Source organism: Chlorocebus sabaeus, chromosome 6, assembly GCF_047675955.1.
Source record: "Chlorocebus sabaeus isolate Y175 chromosome 6, mChlSab1.0.hap1, whole genome shotgun sequence".
NCBI lineage: Eukaryota > Metazoa > Chordata > Mammalia > Primates > Cercopithecidae > Chlorocebus > Chlorocebus sabaeus.
Genome location: NC_132909.1, coordinates 47,964,214 through 47,977,081, shown reverse-complemented (window position 1 = coordinate 47,977,081; position 12,868 = coordinate 47,964,214). Strand labels below are relative to the sequence as shown.

The 12,868-nt window shown below is 45.9% G+C and overlaps 2 protein-coding genes across 3 annotated transcripts in view; one reads left to right on the top strand and one right to left on the bottom strand.

The window, feature by feature from the left end:
* The first annotated feature begins 3,532 nt into the window (after positions 1-3,532).
* OR7C2 (olfactory receptor family 7 subfamily C member 2) lies at positions 3,533-4,685 on the top strand. The gene has a single exon (XM_007995553.3). It carries the CDS (start codon positions 3,612-3,614, stop codon positions 4,683-4,685), a length of 1,074 nt encoding a protein of 357 aa, XP_007993744.3. The 5' UTR covers positions 3,533-3,611.
* A 2,999-nt stretch (positions 4,686-7,684) lies between these two features.
* Positions 7,685-12,868, bottom strand: part of SLC1A6 (solute carrier family 1 member 6) — a 33,904-nt gene continuing 28,720 nt past the window's right edge. For both annotated transcript variants that reach the window (XM_037992071.2, XM_073016850.1), the window contains 2 exons: positions 11,006-11,140; positions 7,685-8,979 (listed from right to left, as the gene is read on the bottom strand). In XM_037992071.2, the coding sequence (XP_037847999.2) occupies positions 8,784-8,979; positions 11,006-11,140 (331 nt within the window). In that variant the 3' untranslated portion in view covers positions 7,685-8,783. The remainder of the gene's footprint in view (positions 8,980-11,005; positions 11,141-12,868) is intronic.

Sequence of the window (12,868 nt, the reverse complement as noted above, 5' to 3'; positions counted from 1 at the left end):
ATAATTTTTAACAAAATCAAATTTTACAATATTGATTTTGTAACGTTTGTATTGGCAATATCTTCAAATTTTTAAGTTTTTATTTCTTGAGGATAGGCCGCACATGTATTCATTTGCAATTTTCAAACAATATACTAAAAAAGAATCTAAAAATCAAGATTAATATGAACACTCAAAGATGATCCCTCTTCATGCTTTGGGGTGTGTTGTCATAGATTTTTTTTTTTTTTTTTTTTTGGTGCCAATGTGTGTAATTGTAAGAGATCCATAGGCTGAGTTCATTTCTCTAGCTCAGAAAAGGAGACCAAATGTCTTTTCATAGTAGTATCTGAAATGTTTTCTTTCAACATGATAGAATTTTGCTTTTTTTTTTTTTTTCTTAGATGGAGTCTCACTCTGTCTCCAGGCTGGAGTGCAGTGGCACGATCTCGGCTCACTGCAACCTCAGCCTCCTGCGTTCAAGTAATTCTCCCTCAGCCTCCCGAGTAGCTTCGAGTAGCTGGGATTGCAGACGCGTGCAACCACGCCCAGCTAATTTTTGTATTTTTGGTAGAGACGGGGTTTCACCATGTTGGCCAGGATGGTCTCGATCTCTTGACCTCGTGATCCGTCTGCCTTGGCCTCCCAAAGTGCTGGGATTACAGGCATGAGCCACCGCGCCCCGCCGGAATTTTGCATTCTTACTCTTCTTTCATGCAGACATTTTAATTCCCTCAGTGAAAGGGGTATGTTATTGTTAATTTTACTTTTTTAGAGTAACAGTAAAAACAAAACATTTTCTCAAACATTTATTACCATTTTTACTGTTCATTTTATGAACCTTTAATATTCTATTTATTTTCCCCAGCAATGCATTAATATTTCAATGATTTATACTTATCTTTATAATGATACTAACTTTTGTCAGTTAAATAGATTATTTTTGCATTCTAACTTTCTGTAAGACACATTTTCTCATTCAGAATTTTTCAATGTACGGTTCCAGTTGCTGATCTCCTTTTTCTATCAAAGGTGAATTATTCAGAAAGAATTTGCACTTTCAAAGATTATATCTATCCATGTATAAATACATATAATCTATATGTTTACCCGTGTTTTCTTCAGATAGCTTAAGTAGTCTCTTGTCTGTTTGAAATGTATTTGGGACTACAGAGATGGGATTTAACATTATTTTTTCTAACTAATTAATCATTAAACACTTATTTATATCTTTTTAAAACACTATTTAAAATAACTAAAGGAGGCCAGGGAAGATGGCTCACACCTGTAATCCCAGGACTTTGGGAGGCTGAGGTAGGTGGATCACCTGAGGTCAGGAGTTCAAGACCAGCCTGACCAACATGGTGAAACCCCGTCTCTACTAAAAATACAAAATTGGATGGGCACGGTGGCACATGCCTGTAATCCCAGCTACTTGGGAGGCTGAGGCTGGAGAATCGCTTGAACCCAGGAGGCACAGGTTGCAGTGAACCAAGATCGCGTCATTGGGTAGACATTTTTTTTATGTGTTAAAAATACACATATAGATTATGTTAATTTCTTAATGATATTTTAATGTAATACTCCCCCACATAACATCTCGACTATTAGTATTATATTAGGAAGTCCTTTGATTTTTTTTTTTTTATTGATTCCGAGCCAGCGTGCCAGGCCGGAAATGTCTTAATTTTTTTTAAAACTGAGAAAGGCCATTTACAGATTATCCTAAGAGAAGAAAATATAAAACTCAAATTAATCAAAAACTTTCTTTGTATTCAAGAAAACTTAGAAAGTAAGTAAATGTCCAACATGGGCAGGTTTTAAAGAGCCATTTCTGTGTGGCAGAATATTTTGATCTGATGAGAATCAGATGATGGAAAATAGGGGTAAAATTTAATTCTATATCTAGAAACCCTAGGACTTTTCTATTTCAAAATTCCATTTTTTTTGTTGAGTTTAGGTAGGGAAATTGATAATATAAATGAAATGTAAACAATGATTATTAATAACAGTGGTTATGGCCGGGCGCAGTGGCTCAAGCCTGTAATCCCAGCACTTTGGGAGGCCGAGACGGGCGGATCACGAGGTCGGGAGATCGAGACCATCCTGACTAACACGGTGAAACCCCATCTCTACTAAAAAAATACAAAAAACTAGCCGGGCGAGGTGGCGGGCGCCTGTAGTCCCAGCTACTCGGGAGGCTGAGGCAGGAGAATGGCGTAAACCCGGGAGGCGGAGCTTGCAGTGAGCTGAGATCTGGCCACTGCACTCCAGCCTGGGCGACAGAGCGAGACTCCGTCTCAAATTAAAAAAATAAAAATAAAAAATAAATAAAAAATAACAGTGGTTATTATTTTTTAGCAGAAGGAGCATCCAAGATCCAGAGGATTTAACATGTAGAAATTACAGCCGGGCACAGTGGCTTGTAGTCCCAGATACTTGGGAGGCTGAAGTGGGAGGATCACTTGAGCCCAGAAGTTGGAAGCTGCAGTAAGCTAGGATGGTGCCACTGCACTCCAACCTGGGCAACAGAGCAAGACCTTATCTCTAAAACAGAATGAAAAACAAATTACAGGAATGCAGCACAATAGAAGAAAAAGCCTTCTGAGGATTGGAAATCTGCCTAGAATTAGGAAATTTTCACTCTCTAATTTCCTAATTCCCATGCCTTAGGCAGAAAGGGCAAGAGCAGCCAGGGATGCTGGGGAGGGGATGATTGCTTAGGGACACAGGCAAGCGTTGAAGCAATAGTCCTCAAACTTGAGTGTGCATCAGAATTCCCTAGAGGGCTTGTTAAAACCCAGAATGCAGGCCGGGCACAGTGGCTCATGCCTGTAATACCAGCACTTTGGGAGGCTGAGGCGGGCGTATCATCTGAGGTCAGGAGTTTGAGACCAGTCTAGCCAACTTGGAGAAACCCCGTCTCTCCTAAAACTACAAAAAAAAAAAAAAAAAAAAAATTTCTTGGGCGCGGTGGTTTGCACCTGTAGTGCCAGCTTCTCAGGAGGCTGAGGCATGAGAATTCCTTGAACCTGGAAAGCTGAGGTTGCAGCAAGCTGAGATTACAGCTTTGCACTCCAGCCTGGGCAACAGAGTGAGACTCTGTCTCAAAAAAGAAAAAAAAAAAAATTAAAAATTAAAAGGCCAGGTGCAGTGGCTCATGCCTGTAATCCCAGCACTTTGGGAGGCCAAGGCGGGAGGATCAGGAAGTCAGGAGTTCGAGACCAGCCTGACCAACATGGTGAAACCCCGTCTCTACTAAAAATACACAAATTAGCTGGGTGTGCCTGTAATCCCAGCTACTCTGGAGGCTGAGGCAGGAGAATCCCCTGAACCCAGGAGGTGGAGGTTGCAGTGAGCCGAGATTGTGCCACTGTACTCTAGCCTGGGCGAAAGTGCAAGACTCCATCTCAAACAAACAAACACACACCAGAATGCGGGCTCCAAACCCAGAGTATCTAATTCAGTTGGTCAGGCGGGCATGATAAGGTGCATATATAATGAGTTCCCAGGTGATGTTGATGGGGCTGTTCTAGGAACCACAGTTTGAGGACCAGTGATGTAGAGATGACTTCTCCAGGTAGCGATGGTAACTGTAACTTGTCGGCACAGAAATCCAATAATTAGCCAACATGTGTGATTTCTTAAGTTCCCTGGGTTTGAGTAAATTTTGTGTGGCTGTTTGTTGTTGTTGCTGTTGTTGTTGTTGTTTTTGCCTCCTTCTCAGTAAATCCAGCGGCCCCATGGAAAGAGGAAACCAAACAGAAGTTGGAAACTTTCTCCTCCTGGGATTCGCAGAGGACTCTGACATGCAGCTTCTTCTCTATGGGCTGTTCCTCTCCGTGTACCTGGTCACCATCACCGGAAACCTGCTCATCATCCTGACCATCAGCTCAGACTCCCACCTCCACACCCCCATGTACTTCTTCCTCTCCAACCTGTCCTTTGCTGACATCTGTTTCGCATCCACGACTGTCCCAAAGATGCTAGTGAATATCCAGACACAAAGCAAAATGATCACTTTTGCAGGCTGCCTCATCCAGATATTTTTTTTCACTGCATTTGGATGCCTGGACAACTTGCTCCTGACCGTGATGGCCTATGACCGCTTCGTGGCCATCTGTCACCCCCTGCACTACCTGGTCATCATGAACCCCCGGCTCTGTGGGCTGCTGGTTCTGGGGTCCTGGTGCATCAGTGTCATGGGTTCCCTGCTCGAGACCTTGACCATTTTGAGGCTGTCCTTCTGCACAAACATGGAAATTCCACACTTTTTTTGTGATCCTTCTGAAGTCTTGAAGCTCTCCTGTTCTGACACCTTCATCAATAACATCGTGATGTATTTTATGACCATTGTCCTGGGTGTTTTTCCTCTCTCTGGAATCCTGTTCTCTTATTCTCAGATTTTCTCCTCCATCCTGAGAGTATCATCTGCCAGAGGCCTGCACAAAGCCTTTTCCACCTGTGGTTCCCACCTCTCAGTGGTCAGCTTGTTCTATGGCACGGGCCTTGGGGTCTATCTCAGTTCTGCAGCTACACCATCTTCTAGGAGAAGTCTGATGGCCTCGGTGATGTACAGCATGGTCACCCCCATGCTGAACCCCTTCATCTACAGCCTGAGGAACAGGGACATGAAGGGGTCACTGGGGAGACTCCTCCTCAGGGCAACGTCTCCCAATGAGGGAACCATTGCCGAGCTCTCATGAATTGCAGTGAACACAATACCGAGGCCAGACTGGCCTCTTTCAGCCAATGTTTTCACTTCTGCTTTTATGCAATTTTTTTTTTTTTTTTTTTTTTGAGACAGAGTCTTGCTCTGTTGCCCAGGCTGGAGTGCAATGGCGTGATCTCGGCTCACTGCAACCTCCGCCTCCCAGGTTTAAGTGATTCTCCAGCCTCAGCCTCCTTAGTAGCTGGGATTACAGGCATGCGCCACAATGCCCGGCTAATTTTTTGTATTTTTAGTAGAGACGGGGTGTCACCATGTTGGCCAGGCTGGTCTCAAACTCCTGACCTCATGATCCACCCGCTTCGGCCTCCCAAAGCGCTGGGATTACAGGCATGAGCCACAGCGCCCAGCCACTTTTTTTTTTTTTTTTTTCAAGAAGGAGTCTCACTCTGTCACCCAAGCTACAGTGCAATGGTACAATCTTGGCTCACCGCAACTGCCACTTCCCGGGTTCAAGTGATTCTTCTGCATCAGCCTCCCAAGTAGCTGGGATTACAGGCACTCGCCACCACGTCCGGCTAATTTTTGTACTTTTAGTAGAGATGGGGTTTCACCATGTTGGTCAGGCTGGTCTCGAACTCCTGACCTCAGGTAATCTGCCTGCCTTGGCCTCCCAAAGAACTGGGATTACAGGCAATGAGCCACCGCACCTGCCTTCTTTTATACATTTTAAAGCATCTCTTCCCTTGTATCTTCCTTTGGAACGTTTCCTGCCCTTGCTACTGCTAACAAAGTTATATAGGATTATGCTTTTTGACTTTCTAACCAGTAATTTTAACTTTGCATGAATACAACCTGGTGTTTTCTCAGTTATCTTTAGTAAGGATTTGGATTTTGTTTTTCGTTTTTGTTTTTGAGACAGAGTCTCCCTCTGTTGCCCTGGCTGGAGTGCAGTGGCGCCATCTTGACTCACTGCAAGCTCCACCTCCCAGGTTGAAGCAATTCCCCTGACTCAGCCTCCTGAGGAGCTGGAACTACAGGCATGCACCACCACATCCTGGTATTTTCAGTAGAGACAGGGTTTTACCATGTTGGCTAGGCTGGTCTCGAACTCCTGACTTCAAGCGATCTGCCTGCCTCAGCCTCCTGAAGTGCTGAGATTACAGGCATGAGCCACCGCGCCCGGCCTGATTTGAGTTAAAAATATACATATATCAAATCTTACATGTTAAATATATACTGTCAGAAGCGATGAGATATGTCCCTATTTTGGACATGTTGCCCTGGAAACTCATTTACAGAGATGTTTTTTGAGGTTACATGAGTAAAAATAGCTCAAAGAGTTGCCCCCTTTTTTTAATCCAATTCACTTTCCTTTCAGTCACACTAACTTTACTTCACTTCTACTCTTTCACAATATCGGTCCCTTGAATTTCAGAGCAATGTCTTACCCATTTTTGCAATCACAATGCCTGGTACTCCTTGGAAAGGAGTTCATGTTTACATGATATTTGTCAAATGGAGTAGAAAAATAGATGGGTGGATGGTTAAATAGAAAATAAGATCTGGACCAGAAATATACAAACTGATTAATCTGATTAGAGCTTTTGGCCAGCATGGTGCTGCATGCCTGTAGTTTCAGCTACTCAGGAAGCTGAGGTGGGAGGATAGCTTGAACCCAGGAGGTTGAGATTGCAGTGAGCTGTGATTATGCCACTGTACTCCAGCCTGGGTGACAGAGTGAGACCCTGTTTCTAAATAATAATAATAATAATAATAATAATAATAATTAAGTTGTTAAGCTAGAAAAAAAATTCAAGGTTATTGATGTTGATATTAATAACACTTTCTATACCAGCACAGTTTAAGAGCTTTATGTACATTACCTCATTTAATGTTTCCAATAACTCTTTTATGTGATTAGTATTAGTTCTCATATTTACAAATAAGAAAGTAAGAGCTTATGGTGAGTAGGTAACTAGCTCAAGGTAATAAATGTAGTGACAAGGTTCCAACGCAGGGCTGTAGGAATCAGACGGCTCTCCCAGGCCTTTTGTTACGTTACTGTGGAGTCCTAATTAGGGAAAAGGAGTCAGGCTGGTGAGACCAAGGGAAAGCAAAAAGAAGAAGCAGATAGAAGTCTGCCTTTCTTCATGGTCCCGGACACAAAGCCCTCCTGTGCAAATAATTCACAATCTTCCTGCACTCAGCTATCGCCAGACCCTCGGCTGATACAAAAATTGGAAGTTAGCTCACTGCAACCTTGGTGTGATCAATACTGTACAAAGCCCTCTTCAGCACACAGCACAAGCACTGTCTTATAAAATCCCCAGCAAGCTTTTGTCTCTTTGCAGTCAGCTCTTCTATTGCTGGCCTGCCCATTGCTTCCTTGCAACGTATTTTCATACTTTTTCCAATAAATCTGCCTTTCTTTACCTACAACTGTGTTGGTAAATTCTTCTTATCCTCCACACCACCAGCCCCAGACAGTCGCCACTCAGCCATGACAGCTACCTCTAGTCAAACCTTCTAATAATAATAGTTAAACCTCAAAGGAACCAGGAATTCTCTGACATAAATTCTTACTTCTGGAATTACACTCCCCAACTAAGAAATATTCTGTGTCTGGGGACTGCAGCCCTCAGAAATAAATTAAACCCGTGAGTAAGATTTATTGTTTCCTTTGATATTTTAATTTGACTTCCTTTGATTGTTCATGAAAATGAGCGTGCTTGATCTTTTTGTGTTTGATGTTTTATAGTAACTCTTTTTTCCAGCTTTACTGAGGTATAATTGACGAATAGACATTGTACATATTCAAGGTGTATGACATGATTTGATACATGTATACATTGTATAGTGATTTACTTGCATTTATTTTTACTAGATTTTGAGTTTACCTCCTTTGATCATTTATAATCTTAGATTTTTTAAAATTCTAGTTGACTGAGTTTTTAAATTTTTATTCTTAATCTTTATGGATACATAATAGTTGTACATATTTATGGAGTACGTACAAAACTTTTCCACAAACATACAATGTATAATAATCAAATCAAGAAAATTGGAGTATCTATCGCTTCAAGCATTTATCATTTCTTTGTGTTATAAACATTCCAATTCCACATTTAGTTATTTCAAAATATACAACAAATTATTAACTATAGTCACCCTATTGTGCTACCAAATACTAGATTTTATTCCTTCTAACTGTATTTTTGTATCTGTTAACCATCCCTTCTTATCCTTCCTCCCTACTGCCCTTCCTAGCTTCTGGTAACCATCATTCTACTCTGTTTCCATGAGTTCAATTTTTTCAGCTCCTACATACAAGTGAGAACATGTAATGTGTTTTTTCTGTGCCTGGTTTATTTTTTTGTTGTTGTTTTGTTTCTGTTTTTGAGACAGACTTTCGCTCTTGACACCCAGGTTGGAGTGCCATGGTGCGATCTCGGCTCACTGCAACCTCCACCTCCCGGGTTCAAGCCAGTCTTCCTGCCTCAGCGCCCCGAGTAGCTGGGATTACAGGTAGCCACCACCACGCCCAGCTAATTTTTGTATTTTTCGGAGAGACAGAGTTTCACCATGTTGGCCAGGCTGGTCTTGAACTCTGAACTCAGGTGATCTGCCCGCCTCAGCCTCCCAAAGTGCTGGGATTACAGGCATAAGCCACCGTGTCCGGCCCTGAATTCTATGAGCCTTTCTAGTGAATTGCTGAACCTAAAGGTGGTCTTGGGGGACCCCTGACACAGAGATCATGGCTATTGTTTTATTAGGAGAAATAATGGTTTTTCTTTACCCTCTTCAGTTCCGCCACTCTTTGAGAATATAAGAAACATGAGTTGACCCCTCTTCTTGTTGAAGCTGAAGCTTCCCTTCTCCCCAAACCTAGGAGAAACATTTATTTCCCTCCCTTGCTCACGCTGTCCTTCAAGCCCTCAGCATGTGCTCAGAGAGAAACAGAGACCTTGTATACCTTTCATTCCTGCTCCTTTATTACACTTTTCCTTCCCCCTTAAACGAGTCAAGCAGAACATGTGTGTTCAGCCCATGGTCAGTTGGGTGGCACATGTCCCCAGGACTCCCTTCCCCAGGCCCCTTCCCTCCTCTCTTGGGGGGTAGAGCTGGAGGTCCCTCACATAGCACTCTCATTGCCTCCCCGTCCCCGGGATGCCCCCTTCTCCTGTGCCATGAGGGACTTGTAGGGTTTCCCCAGGCTGGGGAGGGTGAGCTCAGCTTCCTGAAGCTCCAGCTCCCGCTGAGACAAGTGCTCGATGACGGCTGCTCCAATTGAGTCTCCCAGAACGTTGGTCATTGTGCGAAGCCGGTCACTGGTACAGGGGAAAAAGAAGCTGCCATTAATGGGGGCTTGAAAAGCTTCACAGAAAGAGGGTGCAGCAGACAGGGGGGTCCCTGTGCCAAGGAGTCAGGGGGCTCCCATTCCAGAACAATCCATGACCACATGTCCCCAAGTAGGTTCTTCCCCCTCTCTGTCCTGTTTCTCCTCCTAACAAACAGGATGGACCAGCTCTGAGATGTTCATATTTGATCTTAGATGTGATTTTTTTTTAAAAAAATGAGGCTGGGTGTGGTTAAAAAAAAAAAAAAGCCATATCATTAAAAAGATATGATCCCAGCACTTTGGGAAGCTGAGAGGCAGGAGAATTGCTTGAGACCAGGAGTTCAAGACTAGCCTGGGCAACAAACCAAGATTCCATCTCTGCGATAGAATAATTTTAAAACATGGCCTAGGACGGTGGCACGTGCCTGTAGTCCCAGCTACTTGGGAGGCTGAGATGGGAGGGTCACTTGAGCCCAGGAGGTCAAGGCTGCAGTGAGCTATGATCATGCCACTGCACTCCAGCCTAGATGAGAGAACAAGACCCTGTCTCTCAAAAAAAAGAAAATGAGGCTGGGCATGGTGGCTCATGTCTGTAATCCCAGCACGAGGTGGGCGGATCACGAGGTCAGGAGTTTGAGACCAGCCTGACCAACATAGTGAAACCCTGTGTCTACTAAAAATATTTAAAAAAAAAAAAAAAAAGGGCAGGCATGGTGGCATGCGCCTGTAACCCCAGCTACTTGGGAGGCTGAGGCAGGAAAATCGCTTGAACCTGGGAGGGCAGAGGTTGCAGTAAGCTGAAATCAAGCCACTGCACTCCAGCTTCGGTGACAGAGCGAGACTCTGTCTCAGAAAGAAAAAAGAAAAGAAAAGAAAAAATGCACATCCGATACAGACAATTAAGGGTTATGAAGTAGGCCGGGCGCGGTGGCTCACGCCTGTAATCCCAGCACTTTGGGAGGCCGAGGCGGGCGGATCACAAGGTTAGGAGATCGAGACATGGCGAAACCCCGTCTCTACTAAAAATAGAAAAAAAATTAGCCGGGCGCAGTGGCGGGCGCCTGTAGTACCAGCTCCTCGGGAGGCTGAGGCAGGAGAATGGCGTGAACCCGGGAGGCGGAGCTTGCAGTGAGCCGAGATTGCGCCCCTGCACTCCAGCCTGGGCGATAGAGCGAGACTCCGTCTCAAAAAAAAAAAAAAAAAAAAAAAAAAAGGGTTATGAAGTGAAAAGCACATCGAATCAGGAATGGTAAACCAGGGTAGGCCTGAGTCAATACAGGTGTAGACTAGGCAGCTGAAGATTGTAAAATTGGAACTCAGGCTCAGCTGTCAGCTCCCATGTGGGAATGAAAGTCCAGGCTTCCTTTAATGTAAACCTCCTGGTTTTGTTGTTGTTGCTGGTTTTGGTTTTTGTTTTTTGAGATGGTGTTTCGCTCCTATTGCCCAGGCTGGAATGCAGTGGTGCGACCTCGGCTCACTGCAACCTCTACCTTCCAGGTTCAAGGAATTCTCCTGCCTCAGCCTCCTGAGCAGCTGGAATTACAGGCACACGCCACCACACTCGGCTAATTTTTTTTTTTTTTTTTTTTTTTTTTTTGTATTTTTAGTAGAGACGGGGTTTCACCATGTTGTCCAGGCTGGTCTCAAACTCCTGACCTCAGGTGATCCACCCAGCCTCAGCCTCCCAAAGTGCTGGGATTACAAGCGTGAGCCACCGCGCCCAGCCTGGATCGCCTTTTTGTGACTTCCACATACAACAGGTAAAAAAGGAGTTTTTCCCACTGATAGGTAAAGCCCCCATTGCTTGTCTCCAATCCTACTTCCCAAAGATAACTCTGTGGGATTTGGGGTCCAGAGGCCATGGATTAGAGGCCTCTCCAAGGCCTCCTTTTCACTCGAAAATTCTGGACCACTTCGTCTTTGCTGGAATGAAAGTCCACAGGTTAAGGATGTCGCAGGGGAAAGCAGTATGTACAGAAGCAGGAGCACCAGGGTCCAGCCTGGAGAACACTCACAGGAACCAGTCCACGGCGATGATGAGCGTGATGTCCTCCGTGGGCAAGCCGACCGACGTGAGCACAATGACCATGGTGACCAGACCCGCCTGGGGGATGCCAGCAGCCCCAACACTGGCCGCTGTGGCTGTGATGCTGCGGGGGGGGGGAGAACATGGGGAGGCAGGTGGAGGGAAGAAGGCGATGAGGAAGAGACAGGAAAAGGACAGAGAGAAGGGAAGAGATCTGCTCTCCAAGGCATCTTAAATTAAATGCCCAAGCCAGACAGACACAGAGAGAAAAATACTGCTTGATATCTCTCTCTCTCTCTCTCTCCCCCTCCCTCCCTCCCTCCTCTCTCTCTCTTCTCTCTCTCTCTCTCCCCTCTCTCTCCCTCCTCTCTCTCTCCTCTCTCCCTCCTCTCTCTTCTCTCTCTCTCCTCTCTCTCTCTCCCTCCCTCCTCCTCTCTCTCCTCTCTCTCTCTCTCCTCTCTCTCTCCCTCCTCTCTCTCTCCTCTCTCTCTCTCTCTCCCTCTTCTCTCTCTCCCCTCTCTCTCTCCCTCCTCTCTCTCTCTCCTCTCTGTCTCCCTCCTCTCTCTTCTCTCTCTCTCCTCTCTATCTCCCTCCTCTCTCTTCTCTCTCCCTCCTCTCTCTCCCCTCTCTCTCTCCCTCCTCTCTCTCTCCCTCCTCTCTCTCTCTCCTCTCTCTCTCCCTCCCTCCTCTCTCTCTCTCCTCTCTCTCTCCCTCCTTTCCTCTCTCTCTCTCCTCTCTCTCTCTCCCCTCCTCTCTCTCTCCCCTCTCTCTCTCCCTCCTCTCTCTCTCCTCTCTCTCCCTCCTCTCTCTTCCCTCTCTCTCCTCTCTATCTCCCTCCTCTCTCTTTCTCTCTCCCTCCTCTCTCTCTCCCCTCTCTCTCTCCCTCCTCTCTCTCTCCTCCTCTCTCTCCTCCTCTCTCTCCCTCCTCTCTCTCTCCTCCCCTCTCTCTCCCTCCTCTCTCTCTCTCTCTCCCTCTCTCTCTCCCTCCTCTCTCTCTCTCCTCTCTCCCTCCTCTCTCTCTCTCCCCTCTCTCTCTCCCTCCTCTCTCTCTCTCTCCCCTCTCTCTCTCCCTCCTCTCTCTCCTCTCTCTCCCTCCTCTCTCTCTCTCCTCCTCTCTCTCTCCCCTCCTCTCTCTCTCTCTCCCCTCTCTCTCTCCCTCCTCTCTCTCTCTCCTCTCTCCTCCTCTCTCTCTCTCCCTCTCTCTCTCCCTCTCTCTCTCTCTCTCCCCTCTCTCTCTCCCTCCTCTCTCTCTCCCTCCTCTCTCTCTCTCCCCTCTCTCTCTCTCCCTCCTCTCTCTCTCCCCTCTCTCTCTCCCTCCTCTCTCTCTCCCTCCCCTCTCTCTCCCCCTCTCTCCTCTCTCTCCCCCCCTCTCTCTCTCTCCCCCCCTCTCTCTCTCCCCCTCCTCTCTCTCTCTCCCTCCTCTCTCTCTCTCTCCCCCCTCTCCCTCCCTCCTCTCTCTCTCTCTCCCCTCTCTCTCTCTCTCCCTCCTCTCTCTCTCCCCTCTCTCTCCCTCCTCTCTCTCCCCTCTCTCTCTCCCTCCTCTCTCTCTTCTCTCTCTCTCTCCTCTCTCTCTCTCTCTCCTCTCTCTCTCTCTCTCTGAAACAGAGTCTCACTCTGTTGCCAGGCTGAAGTGCAGTGGTGTTATCTCAGCTCACTGCAACCACTACTCAATCCCACCTTAACCTCCTGAGTCGCTGGGACCACAGCACATGCCATAACACCTGGTAATTTTTTTTTTTTTTTGTATTTTTGTAGAGATGGCATCTCACTATGTTGCCCAGTTGGTCTCAAACTCCTGGGCTCAAACAATCCTCCCACCTCAGCCTCCCAAAGTGCTGGGATTATAGGCATG

What these genes read in the sequence shown, in the direction of transcription:
- OR7C2 (XM_007995553.3), top strand. Translation starts at nt 3,612, where the DNA reads ATGTGTGATTTCTTAAGTTCCCTGGGTTTGAGTAAATTTTGTGTGGCT.